Consider the following 17,688-nt stretch of genomic DNA (forward strand, 5'->3'; position numbering starts at 1 on the left):
TAAGTAGAGTTGAATAAAGAGGATAATAAAAAATTAAATTAAATATAAATATGCAAATATTGTTCGAAATAGTAAATTATATTTTTGTCCGTGGTAATAAATGTTATAAATCGAAATATCAAACTTGCACATATCTATATAAAGCATGTGTAGAATGATATGTTGTCTTTTTGTCTGTCGTTTTAAATGGGCAAATCTATGAAACTATGAGCTCTAGACCTTTTAAACTTCATATTTATTATACGCTGGGTAATAAACAAAACAAAACAAAACTGAATATCATTTTCTTTGAAGTCTTTTCAAATTTTGAATATGTAACATATATAGTCAAATAAAATTTAATACCAATTTCAATTTCAATTTAGTCAGCAGACTAAACGCGTACATTAACTTTATCTAAAGCCTTTGTTTTGCATCAAAACATAAATCTCAATATTCTGCAATGAAAAACAAGGAATGCCAGTCAGCGAAATAAAAAGCTGCGCGGTATTTGAAAGCAAAATTATACTCATACAAAAATAGCTCAAAGAATGTGCTCGCAACCGGCATTCATCTCGTATCTGTCTCGTGGCTGATGAATTTTGGGCATCTGTCAAGCAACAACAAAAAAAAAAATAAAGTATAAAGAAAGCTAAATTAATAATCTCGAGGTTGAGAATAATCTTGAATTTATGTTCGACTAATCAACGGGCTTGGTGACGGCAGACAAAGGACATTGTACTTTCATATCACATGCGATTATCTACTAGACCAGACGAGAGCAAACCAGACGAGAGCAGACCACACCAGGCCAAACACCTACGTCATGTTATTTGTTTATTGAAGAGGAATTGATTCGAATGAAATTGAGAGATTCCGAAGGGAAGAGGGGGGTCATGATAATGATGACGATGGCCACCAACCAACAGGACCAACAGCTGTGACACAGACCCCGGGCGCATAAATATCCATTGCACATAGAGAGACACAGCCCCGAAGCTGTAAATTTGCAATTCGAATAGGTTTAAATGTCTCGCCATTATAAATCAGACTCCAGACTGACTAACTGACTGACAGACTGGCTAACTGAATGACTGACTGAATAACAGCCTGATTACCAAATCAATGCCTAGGCGACACTGTTCTAGGTAGCTCAATGGAGATTTAAGAGGGGCTTCCATTAAATGCCACCGAAATGGCTGTTCGACTATTTGCAAGCAGCTCTGTCGGGCTTCTATTGATCTGCAGTAAAGACTAAAGAAGATTTAAGTAGATATAAAAAACTAAAAGAACTGGAGGTATCAAATATGTAAAGTACGTTACAGAATACTTCCTTATTCTATTGTATTAACTACCACTAATGCCTCCTAACTTATTATAATACGGTTAAATTTGATTTGCATATACTGAAATGGTTCAAACTGTGGCAAAACAAAACAATTTATATATTTCTGTATTTCTTTCTACAAACTTTAAATACTCTTTCCAGCCACAACTTATTATACTTTTAGCCCTATTAAAGTGAATAAACGAGGGATCGCAAAATTATTTTTAATTTTCTAAAAAGAAATTGCATGGTCAATTCTATTTCATTAATGTGAAGCAGATCCAATGTGCTGTGTCTAATTTAATTTAAATACAATCTTTTACTTGCCTCTTTCAAATAAATATATTGTGGCTGCGATCACATCCAAGCAAAAGTCTTTTCAATGAAGTTGTTTTTATTACTTGCAATTATCTCAGTTTTTGCAATTGGCTGCAATTGCAATAAAAATAAATTTGAGGACTTTTTGTATGTCAGTTCCACTTCCGGACTGCTGAAACTATGGAATATCGAAAAGCAATTAATGTTTGAAGTTAGAGGTTATGCAGACGCACTGGAGGACAAATTGGAAACACTTAAGCTGTAAGTTTCAATCAGAGATAATAAAATATATATTTATATTATCTTTTTTTTATGTAATTGTCAAAAATGAATTTGAACTGGCAATTTGAACTCACCATGAAATTTTTACGACTACAGAAATTTCTTAGAGCAATAAACGGGTTTTTCTTTAAATAAGATAAAAAAGTACAAATTTAAATAATTGTCTTCTAACTTCTGCACAGAATTGTAACTATATTTTCATCAATTATTTTTTTTCATAATTGCAGACACTTGAAAACACTCTATCACACTTCATATCCAACTGTAGCTGCAAGGGAAAAGTATGTTGGGAATCCTCTGAAGGCATTTAAATTACTGCGACGCATCTACGAAGACTGGATTCATTTGCAGAAGTACACAAAGCTTAAGTCGGGCAAAGGTGATACATCAATATTTTAATCCTTTCTATAAAATATAAGTATTTCGTTCCGCTTTTTAGCAACTTTGGAGGCAATGAAACAACTGCTTGAGGATAAGCCAATATGGCTGGACATGCGGGAGACTCTGAGGGGAATCAGTCGCATTGAGCAGACATATGACTTGAAGCCCATTGACATAGCCGAAGGACGACTGCAGGACAAGCAATTCAAGTAAATAACTTATCAATGTAGTATATTTCAATATCTAATTCTCCTTTTTAGTAAGAAGCTTTCCTTGCGGGACAGTTTGGCCATTGCTACTCATAAATACGAGGAGGGCGACTACACCAGATCGGCAATCTGGTATCGACTGGCGATGAACATTAAAGATGAACCCAATTCTAATGTTTACGATGAAGTAATTGGAAAACCACCTTCAGGATTGAGACGAAAGTTTGCCATGTCATGTCTAATGCACGGTAAGTTTAGAATAAAGAAATGTCATAATATATATCACTTGATACTCTCATTTCTTTGCCAGCTACCAAAATTCGTTACCCCATTTACACACATAAGAAACTACTGGCAGAAGTCGAAGCTTTCTTGGCCAAAACGAGTTCCATTGAGTTGGAGAACTACATAAGAAAGCGACTAGCTCAGGGCGTAGACCAATTCGTAGAAGAAGCGAACATGATTAAACAGCCAACCTCAAACCATGAACGGGGATGTCGAGGACAGTTTATCAAAAAAACCAATCTCAATTGTCGGTACAATTTCACAACACATCCTTTCTTGCGTTTGGCTCCCTTTCGAATGGAAGAAATCAATCACGATCCTTACATCGTCATGTTCCACAACGTGATCTCCGATAATGAAATAGAGGAAATGAAAAGTCTGGCAGTGGAGATGTATAATGGGTACTCGGGAAGTTTCACACCGAATCAAACCGAAAAAATTGAAATTGTGGCACATATACACTGGTTGAGGGATAACACGCCCTTCCTTTTGCGACTTAATCAACGCATCTCCGACATGACTGGACTGGATGTGAGAGAGTTTCCGGCTCTTCAAGTCGGCAATTTCGGACTAGGAGGATATTTTAAGCCACATTACGACTTCATGTATGGAACTCGGGTGACGATGGATTCTTTGGATGGACTAGGTGATCGGATCGGTAGCATTATCTTCTATGTAAGTTTAGGATTGGATTGAAATTGACAATTATCTCTAAATATATTCATATCTATCAATCAGGCTAGCGATGTACCACAAGGAGGACAGACAACCTTTCCCGAAATTCAGATATCAGTTCAACCACAAAAGGGCAGCAGCTTATTCTGGTATAACATATACGATGATGGTACACCGATTAAACGTACTCTGCACTCAGTGTGTCCTGTCATTGTGGGTTCCAGATGGAGTAAGTCTGCATAGCAAGAGTTTATACATGCATATATAACAACTAATTTTTTTTCAGCTCTCACCAAATGGTTCCACAGTGATCCTCAAATGTTTATCAAGCCCTGCAGTCCCAGGAAAATGATTTAAAAGATGAATTTTTACCTTTTCAAGTTAATGTCACATACTTTTACTTAATAAATTCAGCCTTGAAACGTTTCTCGTAAGACATTTTTAGAGCGTATCTAAAACGTATATTTAAAAGCCACGCTAACTCTTATCGTCAAGACTAAATGCACATAAAAAATAAATAAAAATAACTTGCTCGACTAGCACATATGCTATACTTATATTTATTAAAATGCTGATATTAAATAAATAAAATTCACCAATTACAAAACTTTAAAATAAATTTGAATAATACATACACATGTATTTATATATATGTATAATTCTTTTTAATATATACAAAATATTTTTAGCTGTCTGTTGCAAATACCCATTGTAAATAGGCTTTAATTTGAACAGGGTATAAACCATGAAAATCAATAGTGTGAAATTAAAAAAATTAAGTTGAAATCTTATAACTTCTCTCAATTAAGAGTCCAGTAATTTTACAGCTTGCCACAAAGAATGACGTGTTTTTTATTTCGACTCAGCATATTCGTCTTGATCTCTCACTCAGCCATCGGCATAGAGATCAATGAGGAAGTAGAAGACCCAAATTATCTCTACAGCACATCAGTTGCCAGTATGGCAAAGTTATTGGAAATGGAGAATAAGTTGTTGACTCAGCTTAAAAGCTACGCGAAGCTCATGCAACAGAAGTTGGATATGATCAACCTGTAAGACTTTGCAATAATAAATGTCATATTATATCAATGCTCTACATATATATTATAGTTATCAAGAAATGCTACATCGTCCTCCAATGATCGATGCCGAGAGTCAAGAACAATATGTTTCAAATCCACTAAATGCATATGGATTGCTGCGAAGACTGCATCAAGATTGGCCCAAGTGGTTATCCTATTTAGACACTCGAGAGTTGATCGAGCAAATGCAACTACAGCTAAAGAAGGCGCCAAGTGAAAAGGATCTACACTTGGCAACCGAAGGATTACTGCGCATTGAGAGCTTTTACGATCTAGAGGCATCGCACATGGCCAAAGGATTAATCCTGGATAAGCAATACAAGTGAGTGAAGCGACTTCAATAAAATACACTAATCCATCTCTCTCTTTTTCTGTGCAGCTCTCATTTGAATCCAGCTGATTGCATGGCTCTGGGCAATCATCTGTTGAATCTCACAGAGTACTCCAAGTCCACACATTGGTTCCGCACTGCATTGCGCAACTACAAACAGCCCTATGGGAAATTATATAACCAAGTGTTGGGATTAAAACGCATTAAATTGACTCGAGCATATGCACTGGCTATTGCCAGAGATAGTAAGCAATTGGTCGACATTAAAATACACTCTCTGAATTGTCTATTACACAGCTGATGGCATCGAGAAGAAGCCTCAGGATACAACAATGAAGGAATGGCAGAAAATGGCAGACAAAATGCTCGACGATTTGGTGTTTAAGGCAAGCAATGAGAAAATCAAGAAACTAACGAAGGAGTATCTTGACGCCGACGAGCAGATTTTCATCAACGCACGTGCTAAGCATAAACCAAAACCTACGGCCATGCAACTTGGATGTCGAGGACTCTGGGAGAAGCCAAAGCCACATCGATTGACTTGCAGATATTCGCAGGCAGACAGCGCATTTCTGCGCCTGGCTCCGCTTAAAGAGGAAACACTGAGCACTCAGCCACTCATCATTCTCCTTCATCAAGTGCTGTCCGACAGCGAAGTGAGGTCCCTGAAAAACTTGTCGCTTTATCGCACATCCAGAGATTTTGCCAAGCAGAGTGTGAAACTATTCCCCTTGGAGGAGACTCAAGCGACTTTGCAACGTCAACTGAATCGGCGAATAATGCACATATTGGGCGTTGGTCCAACGGATCACAGTTTGCATGTTTACAACTATGGACTCGGTGGCTACTTGCAGAGAAATTCCAAGTCGACTTGTCGTGGACCCCCAAAAAAAACAAAGCTCAAGAAATCAGCCAGCGCAGCACAAATCAATGTTCAGGAACGTTGCCACAGCAAACACATTGCCACAATGATTATTTATGTGAGTAAATTCCAAGTAATAATCCGTATGTCCGTTTGTCTACCGTATTGCTCAGCTATATAACATCAGTTTGAATTTCATGAGAATACTCTTAGTCATAGTGTTTGGAAATAGTTAACTCATTAGTGCAAGACATGTTTATAGTATTGAGGTTGCTCTTTTTACCAACATACAAGTCTTAGCTTCTTATTTACTTAAAAAAACATAAAAAAGAGATTATCAAAACGTTATGTTATAAATTTAAATTGAAGCCCAAAAAAAGCGACATAGAAGAATTTAAATACTAAACTTAAAAGAGTTATTTTAATATTATTTCATTGAACCTCATACGGCATCCTATCCTTCGCTATAAAATTGAACTTCCTAAAATAAAAAAAAAAAAATTGTTAAAAGAGTTATTTTAATATTATTTCATTGAACCTCATACGGCATCCTATCCTTCGCTATAAAATTGAACTTCCTAAAATAAAAAAAAAAAAGTTGTTGAATTATTTTAGAATAAATGTATTAAGCTGTCGTAACAAAATTGTATCTTGAAATTATGTTTATAATAGTATTTTTCAATTTTAAAAGTAAAGGCCGTAGCCACTGCTATTTCAAAGAACACAGCTGTAGTTGAAACGACCTTTGCTTCTTGATTTCTTTTAAAGAGTTTTTCGTGTTTTAAAAAGTACACCAAGTACAAATTTTGATGTTCAATATAGGCAATCACAACTGTAACAATTATTTTTGTGGTTTTCATTTTATCATACACTATTTTTTCCTCAAAAAATAGTTTAAAATGAAGTTAAAATCTATAAGATATATTACATTACATTAAGATACATATGTTACATTTCCTATTTATTAAGTTAGAGAAATTTTCGCAACAATATGTTAGTTAGGAGTTGCAATATCATGTCCCATGTAGTATTTCATAGTCAAGCAGACTCAACTTATATTAAAATGTGCTTTCTTAGGCCAGCGATGTACCGCTAGGTGGCGCCACAATATTTCCCAAGCTGCAGCTGCTCGTGCAACCGAAGAAAGGCAACGTCTTAGTCTGGATAAATCGCGACAACGAGAAGAAACCAGAGAAACTAGCCGAACATGCAGTCTGTCCGGTTGTCATGGGTTCCCGATGGGGTGAGTATCTAGTGTTTGCGTATTTGATTAAAATAATTGAAATTAATTAACTTGTCTCTTGCAGTCATGTCAAATTGCATAGCTGCCGGACTGGAGATGCTAAAGCAGCCGTGTCTGGCCTGAAAGTCTCGCCATTAGAATATGTAAGAGCAAAGCTAATAAAACAGCAAGCGCAGAAGCGCCTACAAAATGTGGCACAATGTTCCCCCATTCACTCTTATTGTTTGCCATAAAAATTGCAAGCATCACTAAATTTAGAGAGAGAGATAGGATAGAACAGTAGTGGGTGATGCTATCTGGTCCATATCGTAAGCTTATGTGCTTGCCCCAAATACCATTTAGCGGAAGTGCACACTTCAATAATGGAACCGGGTGACGCCAAGTGGCACCAAAGTGCGGAGGGACACAAGGACATGCCCAGACACAAACACACACACACACGCATACGCATACGTACACAGACAGTCAGGACAATGGGAAAGGCGCATTGACAATGGCGCTCGTTTAAAGGACATGAAACAACGTTCATTTTTCAGCGCGAAGGATGTTAGATGAGTTGATAGCAACTGTGTTGTGCTGTTGCCAGCCGTTGGTTGCTGCTTGGTCAGAGCAGCAACTTTTCTATGAATATTTTAAGCAACTGCATAATTTAGACAAACAGCGAACTGGTCGCAAAATAATTGCCAAGATTACGCCAAGCTAAATGCAATGGGAGTGCGCCAATTGCTTTTGTGGGGGGGAGGGCATTTTGGCCAAATAGCAACACTAATTGGAAAATTTCCAACTGCATTTTGCCCCTTAAATAGTGTTAATACTTTGGTTAAGTTGTTTTGGGCCGCCGACGACAGTAAAACTTGAAAAAGGCTGGCAGGAAAGAGCAGAGAAAAGCCGAGGAAACTAAGTTGTGAGAGTGTTGCGGGAAATGAAATCAGCATGAAAGCAATTGTGCAATTCACTCAGCAGTCTCCCCGAGGCAGCAACTACACAGATACCATAGAAAATAGTTGGGAGTCGCAGTTGGAAGTGGAGATGGAGATGGAGTTGTTGGTTGCAGTTGTCGCTGTCAAGGGTAACAAACGTAGGGCCAACTGCGTTTGAAGTGGGTTCACAATGAGAGCGGCAACAAGGAGCAAGGGGAACGGTGCTGTCAACTCCTGGTGGATTTAAGCAGGCGGCCAAGTGAAACAACAAAAGCTCAGCAAAATATCCAGCGTAGAGTTGCAGCTGTTGGGAAGTTGTTGCCAGTTATCTGTGGCAGCATTTAGTTGTCCTTCCTACAATGATGGAGTAGTGTGTAGAACTTTCCGAGTCCGAGCACAATCGATGCGTGTTATCCTGCATAATAAAATCAAATGAATAATGATGGACAAAATACATGTCGTTATACTTATATTATTGTAGGTGTAAGTACATGCCATAATGTCAATAGCCAGGTCGTTGAACAAATCGTTGTTAAAGCAGCTGCAGCAAAATACAACAAAAAAACGAAGACACTTCTCAGCCGCAGAGCAAATCGATTGAATGCAAGCTGTTGAGTCAAGTGAAAACTTCGGCACAAAAAGGAAAACCAGGAAATAAATCCAAGCAGATGGCATCTAAAGAGAGCAAAGGAGTTGCGGATAACCAGCTGGACTTGCACTCGAGCTGGAGAGACTCGAGACTCGGACTCGTGGGAGGAATTTGTAAGGCGATTTGAACTTTTAAGTGATTGAATTGTTATCAGCAACATGGACATTTGTTCGACAATTTGCATCACGATGATGATGATGATGTTGGTGATGGTGATGGCGTTAGAAATAGCACAACACACTTTGCGTTCGTTCGCTTAACTCATCTTCAAGAACATTCCCGCGATATTCGCAGTGCCCATGATTGAATGGCAGCTGAGTGCCACAAGTTGATGCTGCACCTTTTCGGTTTACACACTGCAAGGAGAAACAGAAGCGAAAGATAGTTAAATGGATTCTGCAACAACAACACTTCACTTCACTTACTTAGCAACGAGTCGTGGCTGCCGCTGTCTGTTGCAAGCAGGCAGCTTGAGCTGCTTTTGCTGCCACATATGGGGCATATGGCAAGCGGCTGCTGCTGCTTCTGCTGCTGCTTATGTGGAACTTCTTTGCAAGCTGGCGACGACATTGAGCACTTCATAAATGTCACGTTTGAACGGTGCACAGATTCCGGAGACTGACTGACAGCTTGTTATGCTATATATGTACTATATAAATGCCTTAAGCCCCAACTAGCAGTATATATCACTTAAGGCAGCCACAATTAAAGTCGAAGATTTACTATCATAGCGTTTAAGGTACAACAATTATTAGTTTAACATTTATGAGAACGAATATACATTTGCAAAATGTACCACAAAAAAACTAATTAAACTCCAATTCGGGTTAGAAATCGTCGCTGTCATTTGGCAACTTGGCTTCTTCCATTTTACGGATTTGGGACCAAGTCAACTCAGATTCCTTTGCATTCCCAGCGGGTGCAAAGCAGTAAGGACACGTCTGAAAATCCATTAGGAATACATCCTGTAAATGAAAAATTTAAGTTTAGTATATTTCACATTTGCTTTTAACAAAGAATTGAAAATTTAAATAAATGATATTGGCAACATTATACTAAAGCGCAAAATGTAGATGAAATGCTCATCAAATATCTTATTAATCTTTTTCCATTGACATTGAAGTTCAAGAAAAGAAATGTAAGTTTTTAAATTGCATACCTGAGGATGCACTTTGCATTGCAATCGAATCCTGCCACGAAAATAATGATGACAATTTCCACATTCGAAGACCTTTTGGGGTCGCTCACAGATGCATTTCTGCACCTCGTATTTGTAGTCCAAAGGCAGAATGTATATAAGTTTATTATAATTTACAACATTCTCGTCGTTGTTATTCTCATCGACCTCCATTTTAAGGGGAAGATTTGATGATGCTGGAAATACATAAATACACAGGTAAAAGCCACAATTTTGTTGGAATACCTTCAATATATAACTCGTAATTACCCATTTTTTAAAACTTGAAACTTTTTGCTTTTTTTAACAAAAAAAAATTGTTGTTGCTTGAACTGACAGATTAGGATGTTAACTCCAAAATACTTTTCTGTTGATTTTCTGTTTACAGGTTAATCGTAGCCAAGTGAGTAACATAAGGAGATTACTTGATTATGAAGGGGTTGCTGTGTTTGATCTTAAGAAATTTCTCAAATCGTATATGAGAAAAACAGACGATTTCAGAAAAGTCTAATCAATTTAATAGGTTCAAAATTTATTAAACTATATTTAAATTAAAAAAAATGTAACATAATTATTTGTAATTTTCAGTATGATGTGTAGTACAGTTCATATCATATCTAGAAATTTAAAACTGGTGCCCCGAAATTACTATACCGAATGGTAGTAGCGAATTCGTCAGTCGTATATGCCCATTTCTATGTTCACGTATACACCACATACATACATTTTTGCAAACATCCATGAACGTACACATGTATGTATGTATGTACATATATTGTACGTACACATGCAAATTTATAGAAATCTTCGCAATTTGATATGATTGTTCCTGGATACACACACTCAATACGTAAATAAATAAAGTTCCACACAGCTACAATAATAATAATAAATATCGCTTACCTTGTATTGAAAATGCTTATTTACGCATCAAGTGACGAATTGCAAGAACTCCAAACAATTTGCAGAAAAAACATTGCCAATCAAATCAGATGATCTGCTACTGTTGCCAATCTTATTGAAGCAATAAGAATAAGCACATAAATAAACTAAGAAAATTAAATATGAACGTAGCAGTTACACAAAAACAAATTATTATCTGCAGATATTGTTTTGACAATAAAGCGGTTAAGTTATTTGCGAGTATGCTAAAAATGTATATTTTCTCTTCTTCACTTGTCACACTGATTGAAACAAATACCCCAAATTCTTCAAGTAACGGTGTTCTCCTAGAGATGGCCGAAAGAGTAAAGCAAAGCAAACACCAAACACGCACACATATACAAACAAAAAGAACAACTAATTTCGATTATACAAATTTCGATATTTGTATACATGTATTTATTTGTGTATGTGTATATCAAACACATATTTCGTATTTATTTATTTCTGCATTTCTTTGTTTATGCATCATAAGTAATCAGTATATTAGCTGCAAGATTCTCAAATTTGTCGTCAACAACATTGCAACGGTAGAAATTTTACTATACTTCATCAATTTGCAGATATTTTGCGGCTGCTCCACAGAAAGCGCAATTACGGGAGTCCATTAGATATGCGACCTTATGCCATCCAATAGGAATTATTAGTTAAATTGGCAAATATCTAAGATTATAATACTTACTTCAGGATGTTGTGGACAGCGACTTGCGATACGACCCATAAAAGACTTCTGGCAACAAACGCAGCTTATCAATCCCCGTTTGCGGGCGCAGATGCAATCGCCGCCAGTAGCAGAATTTTCTTGACCACTTTTAATAGGCCTAATTGCTGTTGCAGTCTTTCCTGCCCAGCAGTACTTAGATTTCAACTTTTCCTGTTGAATTTCCATTTTATTTTTATTAACGACGAACAATTTGAAGCTTCTTTTGAAGTGACTATCAGATATCTTTATAATTTTATCGATTGGTCGACATATCGATATTACAATTACTTGCGGCAACGATATTTTCGATGATTTTTATAGAAATATGAAAATATTAAAGAATTTTGGCATTTTTTAGTATTTTAATACCAAAAAGCAGCAGCACATTGTTTTACAATGCAGTAGATCATTGAAATAAAAAGTTTTAATTCAAACCATCCCCACCTTAGTTTGTTTAATAAAAATCACTTAAAATAAATGTAGTATTCAATATACAACAAAAAATATTTTTTATAAGCAGCTAAGCGCAAGATCCACAAGCAGTATCAAAACTCACCTTCGCACATTTACAAATTTTAAATTTGCATCATTTTCGCAATGCGGTTCGTGTCCTTGCTCTATTACACCATACCAATTTAGCAGAGACAATAATGTTGTGAAATGTAATATTGCCATCTCTTTCTAACACGTGTTGCGTGCGCTTGACTCACACATGCCCAAATCATTTCAAAGAATGCCGGCACAGCAAAGTGAAATACACAATAGGGCGAACCACCTTCAACCGGCTCGTTGGTCTAGGGGTATGATTCTCGCTTCGGGTGCGAGAGGTCCCGGGTTCAATTCCCGGACGAGCCCAAGTTGATCTAACCAAATTTTTTATTTTTCTTTTCGTTAATCGGCCTTTCGTTAATTGCTGAATCATATTAATTTAGTGCAAGTTGTGGAAAGAATTAATTGCCACCATATTAAAAAAAAAAAACCAAAAAACAAATTGTTGCTCTTGACGTCGGTGACGGCTTTTTATCAGTAAGTTTTCCATTTGGATTAAGTTTGTTTTTTTTTTTGTATGCGAGAAAAGAGCAAAAATTGTTTTTGTTTTTTTTTTGTCGTTGCTTCGCATTTTGGTTGCTATGCATAATTTTGTGTTGATTTTTCTGTGTGAGTTCTGAGTTTACGTTTTTGTTTTACATACATAAGCAAATTTGGGATTTGTTGTAGTTTAGTATTCATTTAGTTTGTAGCAGTATGTGCTGGAAATTACTTAAGAACATTATATTTATGTATGTAGAGTGGTTGCATTTCATAAATTAAGTTTAAAGATTTCTCTTGTAAGCGCTGCCGCGTTCTCGTCTGCTTTTGTATTTGTATTTCGTATTTTGTATTTGTAAATGTATTTGTAATTGTAATTGTAATCATATTTGTATTTGTAATTGTATTTCTATGTTTCTATGCGTGTGTGTGTATGCTACATGCGCGAGTGTATGTGTTTGTGTGTGTGTGTGTGAGAGAGAGAGTGGGGGAATTACAGTCTCTGTGAATGCCATTTCGTCTCCGCTTGCGTCTTAGCTGCCCAATTCACTCATATTCCAGCACGTTCTTATGATAGAACAATAAATAACTGCAATGAGAACAGACAAAACACGAACATTACAAACACATACATACATACAGGTCATGTGTATGCGCAATAAAAGAGAACGTGCGTTGCGTGCACTCTCTTTTCCAAACTCTCTCTCGCACTTTGGCGCTCTCTTGCCGGCGCCAGCCAACAACAAACTCACCCCTCGCTGTCGAGCACCTGTTTGAGTGATGCCATTGTGATTATATGATCATCACACTTCACCCACGTATCCTTCTGATGTCGCACATACGCCGTATAGTGTCCCGTATCGATGGTGCCCAAATGATTGACCACCGCATAGAGCGAGAAACGAAAATCGCCGTAGGCATTCTTCTTCTCGGACATGAATGGCGTCATATCGAGTTCGACGGGGAATTGAATGAACGACGAGATCTTGCGATCAATCAGGGCCGAATGCTCGAAACGCTTCAGATGGAAGGAGACAACGCTGGGCAGGGTGCGAAGACTGAACTGTTTGGTGGACTCCTGATACGATTTGCAGGAGGAGCATTTGATTTTCTCCGCCGAACCCAAATGCTCGGCACGCGTATAACGTTCGAGGCAATCGATGAGGGTTTTCGGTGTCACACCGCCATGCGACGTTGTCTCGCCGAGATCCAGTGAAATGTCCCAGAAGGGATCGAATGTCGTTGAAACGCCATTGCAGGCCTGGCACACCACATCGCTCTGCAGCATGCCCGTAAAGATTTGATCGATAATGCAATTGCATTGGCCGTAACAATGCGTTGCCGTTGCATTCGCATTGCTTCCGGAACCCGAACTCGTAGAGTTGCCACCGCCACCAGTTGCCGATGCACTTGAGCCGCTGTTGCATTTGCTCTCGTGCTCCGACTTGGCCTTGACACAGTGTCGATGCAGCAGATCCAGTGTGGCAATGAAGAACTCATGGGCATCTTGCTGCTCGTAGCCGGCCAAATGTTTGGCATGATTCCATATTAAATGCAACAATCGGTGCAGCGACAGCGGTGAACGTGAGCCAGCATAGAACTCCTGTTTTACAGCAATAATATAGTGATCATATTCGAAATGTGTATTCAGAATGAGGTTTACCTGGAAGAGACGCGACACTTCGCACACCAGACACTTGTGTGAGGATTTGCTGCCGCAGTCATGGCGATCCGACATAAAATAATCGCTTAGCAGTGGCGTATGCACGAGTGCCTGTCAAAGATTAAATTATTATCTTATATTATCATTTATTTTTAATCAAGTCATCAAGTCTACCGTCGAATTTTAAGTATTATATTTAATTAGTGTTTTTAAATTTAGGTTTTTAATATAGATACAGTCTATAAGTTAAATTACATTTTATGTTCACGAGAAAATGTATGTATATGAAATCTCTTTTTTTTGCACTATTTAAAAAATAATATTTTACCCCTGGGTGTAAATATAGTCTACTCATGTAACACGAGTTTCCTAATATCACTTAACGTTAATCATTGTGTTCGAAGAAAACCTGATAACTGATAATGTTAAGTACATTTTTTATAAATCACAAATTTCCGAGAAAGTTTTTTCTTTTCTATTCTTTACATTTTTTCAAAAATGGTATAATCTGTAGAACAATAAACTTGCATCAAAATTGTAATCGCAAATGCTTCGATATGATAATCGTTGCGCTAATCGTTTTGTTAGTTAAGCGATTAACTCATCGAACGATTAACATAACATTACACTAAACACTGCGCTCAAAAGTTCTCTTGCACTCTCGCTGTCTCACTCTTACCTGCACTATGCAGTTCATGAAGCAAGTGGAGCCCAAGTTGAGCAGACCACGCAACCCGATCGTTTGATTTGGACGCACCAGACGACGTCGCGCATTCGCTAGCAACAGATTTGTCTCCTTGGCAGTCGGAATCCAGGGTTGCCACCCCAAACTCTTCTGCAGATCCTTGGCCTCCAGTTTGCGATTAATCAGCGCATAATCGCGACTGCGCGCATCGTAAATGTAATCGCGACAGGCATAACAATACAGGGTGCCATGGGACAGCTCCAGCGCTACATTGTGTTTCTTGGCGCGCATATGGCTGGTGATGTGTGCGCCGCGGCAGCCAAAATAGATGCACTGCAGGCAGGCGTACATTTGTATGCCATAGCTGCCGCATTCGAAGCAGTTGCAGTGAATGGCCTATGAAAGGTGGTGAGCAAAAGCGGGTTAAATAAAAACTATGTGTGTATGTGTGTGTGAGAAGGAGAGAGGGTTAGTACCTTTTTCTCACGCGCATCCTTGTTGACGCAGGCAGCGAAGTAGGCATCGATGACGCGAAATGTGTCGTAGCTGTGCTCTTTGACGTAGCTCTGATAATGCCGGCACCCTGTTTCCGACATCACGTTCACCTTCACAGCGCAGCCAGCAGCGCTGCTCGCGTCGACTTCGCCGTTGCCGTCAGCGTCAAGCTTAAGCGCAAGCTTTTGCACAGTGCGCAAACAAACGGCGAGCGATAAATGCGTTGTTGCATTCAGCAGCGAGCCCTTTGTTACCTGTGTGCTGCTGTTTTCGTTAGCCCCACCGCCCCTCCCACCACTACTAGCAACAGTTTCGTTGACGTCGACGTCGACCGCACACCGGCCGGCAGCTGTCGCTTCTTCTTCTTTTGCTGCTGCTGCTGCCGCCGCTGCTGCTGCGGCTGCTGCTCTTCGTGTTGTTGTTGTGGTGGTCGCTGCCGCTGCTGGTACGCGGGGTACAACGTCGGCCGCTCCCCGGCCCAACGACGTGTATGCACGCTTGTTGTTGTTGTTACCACCGCTACCGAAGCCGACGTCGACGCCGCCGCCCCTGTTGTTGTTGTGGTTGATGTTAGTGTTGCTGCTGCTGCCGGCGCCGCTGCTGGTGCTGCTGGCTGCACTGCCACTGCTTAAAATGCTTGTTGTACTATCAACACTGTTCTCTTTTGTTTTCGTTCGTTTTGCAGACGGCTGTGGCACGTTGGTTTTATCACACTTGCGCTGTTTTCGCCGAATTTTGGCCACTTTTCTAATGAACACGAGCACGTATTGTGTAAAAAAATAGGAACTTTTGTTGTTGTTTGTTTGCGGGCCGTTTGATGAGTTTTCTGTTTCTGTTTTTTTTTCTTCAAAGACTCTGATTTTGCACACGCACACGCACACACACACACACAGTTATAGGCAGCGCACACACACGCACACATTCGCATGCAAGCGGAGACACAAACATACGAATTGTGTGAGCAGAGCGAGCGAGAGCAGAAGAGCAGCCGTGCACACACAGCTGAAATCAACTCCGGGATTGTTGATATTATATCGATATGCATGAATGCTTTGCTCGCTATCGATATGCGTTAACCATAAACATAACCGATATGTGCATTTCAAATAAACGAAACATATTAATTTAATATTTTCTTTGCATATGAAAAACTGCAAATGCATTGCAAATTGTTAAAAAAAAATTGAATTTTATTGAGGATATTTAATGACAATTTACAACAAATTTAATGACATTGACATTTTTCTGGTATATTTCACAAATTAGATATTTAATAGTGTGGCCACACTTAATGTATGTGTAATTATATTTAACTGTTTTTAGTATATTTGAAATCAAACCACAGCTGTTTGGTAAACAAAAGTAATTTGAGGTTTTCAACTTTTCAGATGTTTTTTTTATTGACACGTATTAATTACTAGTGTTTTTTGCTAAAATTGGAATTTATCTAATTTATACTAAGTGGCTTGTATTTGGTCATGCAAGTCCGCTTTTGGCTAGTTTTATTGTCACATCCGAACTAAACCTATTTGGCATTTAAATAAGCCTGTGCTTCCTTGGCCTAGAAGAAAGAATTGTTTATAATATAGTAATAGTCAAATATTGTTAACGTTTACATACACATTTAAACCAAGGCGCGGAGGGTTTGAACACCAAACGTGCGAAGAATCCCATCTCAGAGCGTGGCGCAATTCCATGCAAATGAAGATGCTTCACGGAGATGAATGGTGGCATATGGAAGCCGAAAAGTGCGTCTGTTGTGCTTATTCCTTTCGATTTAAAGAAATCCTTAAGCGTGTCCTCCATGCGCGTCACTGCAGGAAATGTTTATACATGCATATATTAAAATATGGTTTTAGGCTCAGTGTCTTCATTAAGCTATAGTTTAAATATATGGTGTGGGTTGTGTAATCAATGAGAAACCTAATTTAATTGCCAGTCTTTATCTATATATTTTACGTACCCAGTTTTTCGTGCGATTTGTCGAGGACCTTTAGACTCTCGTAGTGATGTTTCGTCACAATCAGATAATGGTTTTTGGATGCCGGCTTTATGTCCTTGAATATGACAAATTCGTCGGTATCAAGTTCCAGCGCCGTTTCGCTTTTGCCACTTGAAATATCACAGAATATACAATTTGCTTGCGACATTGTAAACAAGAAATTTTGAAAACAATAATATTCAATCAGCTGACGAACAACATTCGGGGCACACTATCGTTAGATAGATATATCGATGGCTTGTTGCAATATCTGATGAAGTCGTGACTATTTTGTTCACTGTATATCGATATAATCTTCTTTTTTATTATTTAAAAGTAATAAAATTAATTTTTGCGTTTCTCATTTAAAGATAAGTGATATAAGATTAGTAAAAAATAAAATAATTAAATGAGCTAGTGTACGACATTTGTTGAACTTTATCGATACATAGGCATATCGACGGCAGCCG

General features: G+C 38.3%; 6 protein-coding genes and 1 non-coding gene across 9 annotated transcripts; 3 read left to right on the plus strand and 4 right to left on the minus strand.

Annotated features, from left to right (window-relative positions):
- Positions 1-1,657: 1,657 nt before the first annotated feature.
- LOC117571175 (prolyl 4-hydroxylase subunit alpha-1-like) lies at positions 1,658-3,905 on the plus strand. The gene is made up of 7 exons (XM_034253202.2): positions 1,658-1,885; positions 2,134-2,285; positions 2,346-2,496; positions 2,548-2,744; positions 2,807-3,456; positions 3,520-3,685; positions 3,743-3,905. The coding sequence occupies exons 1-7, from the start codon at positions 1,689-1,691 to the stop codon at positions 3,811-3,813; spliced, it is 1,584 nt and encodes a 527-aa protein (XP_034109093.1). The 5' UTR covers positions 1,658-1,688; the 3' UTR covers positions 3,814-3,905.
- A 372-nt stretch (positions 3,906-4,277) lies between these two features.
- Positions 4,278-7,164, plus strand: LOC117570534 (prolyl 4-hydroxylase subunit alpha-1-like). The gene is made up of 6 exons (XM_034252240.2): positions 4,278-4,508; positions 4,567-4,860; positions 4,918-5,114; positions 5,167-5,849; positions 6,809-6,974; positions 7,039-7,164. Exons 1-6 carry the CDS (start codon positions 4,297-4,299, stop codon positions 7,095-7,097), a joined length of 1,611 nt encoding a protein of 536 aa, XP_034108131.1. The 5' UTR covers positions 4,278-4,296; the 3' UTR covers positions 7,098-7,164.
- Positions 7,165-9,248: 2,084 nt separating this feature from the next.
- LOC117570535 (uncharacterized protein CG13380-like) lies at positions 9,249-10,999 on the minus strand. 3 transcript variants are annotated; one of them, XM_052004671.1, is made up of 4 exons: positions 10,922-10,999; positions 10,624-10,734; positions 9,703-9,917; positions 9,249-9,508 (listed from the first exon to the last, which is right to left on the minus strand). In XM_052004671.1, exons 3-4 carry the CDS (start codon positions 9,892-9,894, stop codon positions 9,371-9,373), a joined length of 330 nt encoding a protein of 109 aa, XP_051860631.1. In that variant the 5' UTR covers positions 9,895-9,917; positions 10,624-10,734; positions 10,922-10,999; the 3' UTR covers positions 9,249-9,370. The 3 variants fall into 3 exon arrangements, with proteins under 3 accessions (XP_051860631.1, XP_034108133.1, XP_051860630.1); XM_034252242.2 differs by lacking the exon at positions 10,922-10,999 and having other exon boundaries at positions 10,624-10,902; XM_052004670.1 differs by lacking the exons at positions 10,624-10,734; positions 10,922-10,999 and adding an exon at positions 9,991-10,127.
- Positions 11,000-11,090: 91 nt separating this feature from the next.
- On the minus strand, positions 11,091-11,618 carry LOC117570536 (uncharacterized protein CG13380-like). Its single transcript, XM_034252243.2, has 2 exons — positions 11,345-11,618; positions 11,091-11,282 (listed from the first exon to the last, which is right to left on the minus strand). The coding sequence occupies exons 1-2, from the start codon at positions 11,549-11,551 to the stop codon at positions 11,205-11,207; spliced, it is 285 nt and encodes a 94-aa protein (XP_034108134.1). The 5' UTR covers positions 11,552-11,618; the 3' UTR covers positions 11,091-11,204.
- Positions 11,619-12,148: 530 nt separating this feature from the next.
- Trnap-cgg (transfer RNA proline (anticodon CGG)) lies at positions 12,149-12,220 on the plus strand. Its single transcript has one exon. It is a non-coding gene; the product is annotated as a tRNA-Pro (tRNA).
- A 182-nt stretch (positions 12,221-12,402) lies between these two features.
- Positions 12,403-16,717, minus strand: LOC117566469 (ubiquitin carboxyl-terminal hydrolase nonstop). The gene is made up of 6 exons (XM_052003560.1): positions 16,696-16,717; positions 15,219-16,126; positions 14,737-15,138; positions 14,058-14,168; positions 13,147-13,997; positions 12,403-12,983 (listed from the first exon to the last, which is right to left on the minus strand). Exons 1-6 carry the CDS (start codon positions 16,715-16,717, stop codon positions 12,941-12,943), a joined length of 2,337 nt encoding a protein of 778 aa, XP_051859520.1. The 3' UTR covers positions 12,403-12,940.
- LOC117570590 (adenosine 5'-monophosphoramidase HINT3) lies at positions 16,659-17,646 on the minus strand. The gene is made up of 3 exons (XM_034252334.2): positions 17,201-17,646; positions 16,858-17,051; positions 16,659-16,798 (listed from the first exon to the last, which is right to left on the minus strand). Exons 1-3 carry the CDS (start codon positions 17,385-17,387, stop codon positions 16,763-16,765), a joined length of 417 nt encoding a protein of 138 aa, XP_034108225.1. The 5' UTR covers positions 17,388-17,646; the 3' UTR covers positions 16,659-16,762.
- Between the last annotated feature and the right edge of the window lie 42 nt (positions 17,647-17,688).

This window comes from Drosophila albomicans, chromosome 3 (assembly GCF_009650485.2).
Source record: "Drosophila albomicans strain 15112-1751.03 chromosome 3, ASM965048v2, whole genome shotgun sequence".
NCBI classification, from domain to species: domain Eukaryota; kingdom Metazoa; phylum Arthropoda; class Insecta; order Diptera; family Drosophilidae; genus Drosophila; species Drosophila albomicans.

What these genes read in the sequence shown, in the direction of transcription:
- LOC117571175 (XM_034253202.2), top strand. Translation starts at nt 1,689, where the DNA reads ATGAAGTTGTTTTTATTACTTGCAATTATCTCAGTTTTTGCAATTGGC. An exon ending in AAAGCTTAAGTCGGGCAAAG is followed by an intron (nt 2,286 to 2,345) that starts GTGATACATCAA and finishes TCCGCTTTTTAG; the next exon opens with CAACTTTGGAGGCAATGAAA. An exon ending in CATTGTGGGTTCCAGATGGA is followed by an intron (nt 3,686 to 3,742) that starts GTAAGTCTGCAT and finishes ATTTTTTTTCAG; the next exon opens with CTCTCACCAAATGGTTCCAC.
- LOC117570534 (XM_034252240.2), top strand. Translation starts at nt 4,297, where the DNA reads ATGACGTGTTTTTTATTTCGACTCAGCATATTCGTCTTGATCTCTCAC. An exon ending in AAGTTGGATATGATCAACCT is followed by an intron (nt 4,509 to 4,566) that starts GTAAGACTTTGC and finishes TATATATTATAG; the next exon opens with TTATCAAGAAATGCTACATC. An exon ending in ATCCTGGATAAGCAATACAA is followed by an intron (nt 4,861 to 4,917) that starts GTGAGTGAAGCG and finishes TTTTCTGTGCAG; the next exon opens with CTCTCATTTGAATCCAGCTG.
- LOC117570535 (XM_052004670.1), bottom strand. An exon ending in AATGCAAAGTGCATCCTCAG is followed by an intron (nt 9,509 to 9,702) that starts GTATGCAATTTA and finishes TTTCATTTACAG; the next exon opens with GATGTATTCCTAATGGATTT.
- LOC117570536 (XM_034252243.2), bottom strand. Translation starts at nt 11,551, where the DNA reads ATGGAAATTCAACAGGAAAAGTTGAAATCTAAGTACTGCTGGGCAGGA. An exon ending in GCTGTCCACAACATCCTGAA is followed by an intron (nt 11,283 to 11,344) that starts GTAAGTATTATA and finishes GGATGGCATAAG; the next exon opens with GTCGCATATCTAATGGACTC.
- LOC117566469 (XM_052003560.1), bottom strand. Translation starts at nt 16,717, where the DNA reads ATGACCAAATACAAGCCACTTA. An exon ending in TCATGAACTGCATAGTGCAG is followed by an intron (nt 14,169 to 14,736) that starts GTAAGAGTGAGA and finishes AATCTTTGACAG; the next exon opens with GCACTCGTGCATACGCCACT. An exon ending in CAGGTGCTCGACAGCGAGGG is followed by an intron (nt 12,984 to 13,146) that starts GTGAGTTTGTTG and finishes TTCTCATTGCAG; the next exon opens with TTATTTATTGTTCTATCATA.
- LOC117570590 (XM_034252334.2), bottom strand. Translation starts at nt 17,387, where the DNA reads ATGTCGCAAGCAAATTGTATATTCTGTGATATTTCAAGTGGCAAAAGC. An exon ending in CAAATCGCACGAAAAACTGG is followed by an intron (nt 17,052 to 17,200) that starts GTACGTAAAATA and finishes CATTTCCTGCAG; the next exon opens with TGACGCGCATGGAGGACACG. An exon ending in CCGCGCCTTGGTTTAAATGT is followed by an intron (nt 16,799 to 16,857) that starts GTATGTAAACGT and finishes TCTTTCTTCTAG; the next exon opens with GCCAAGGAAGCACAGGCTTA.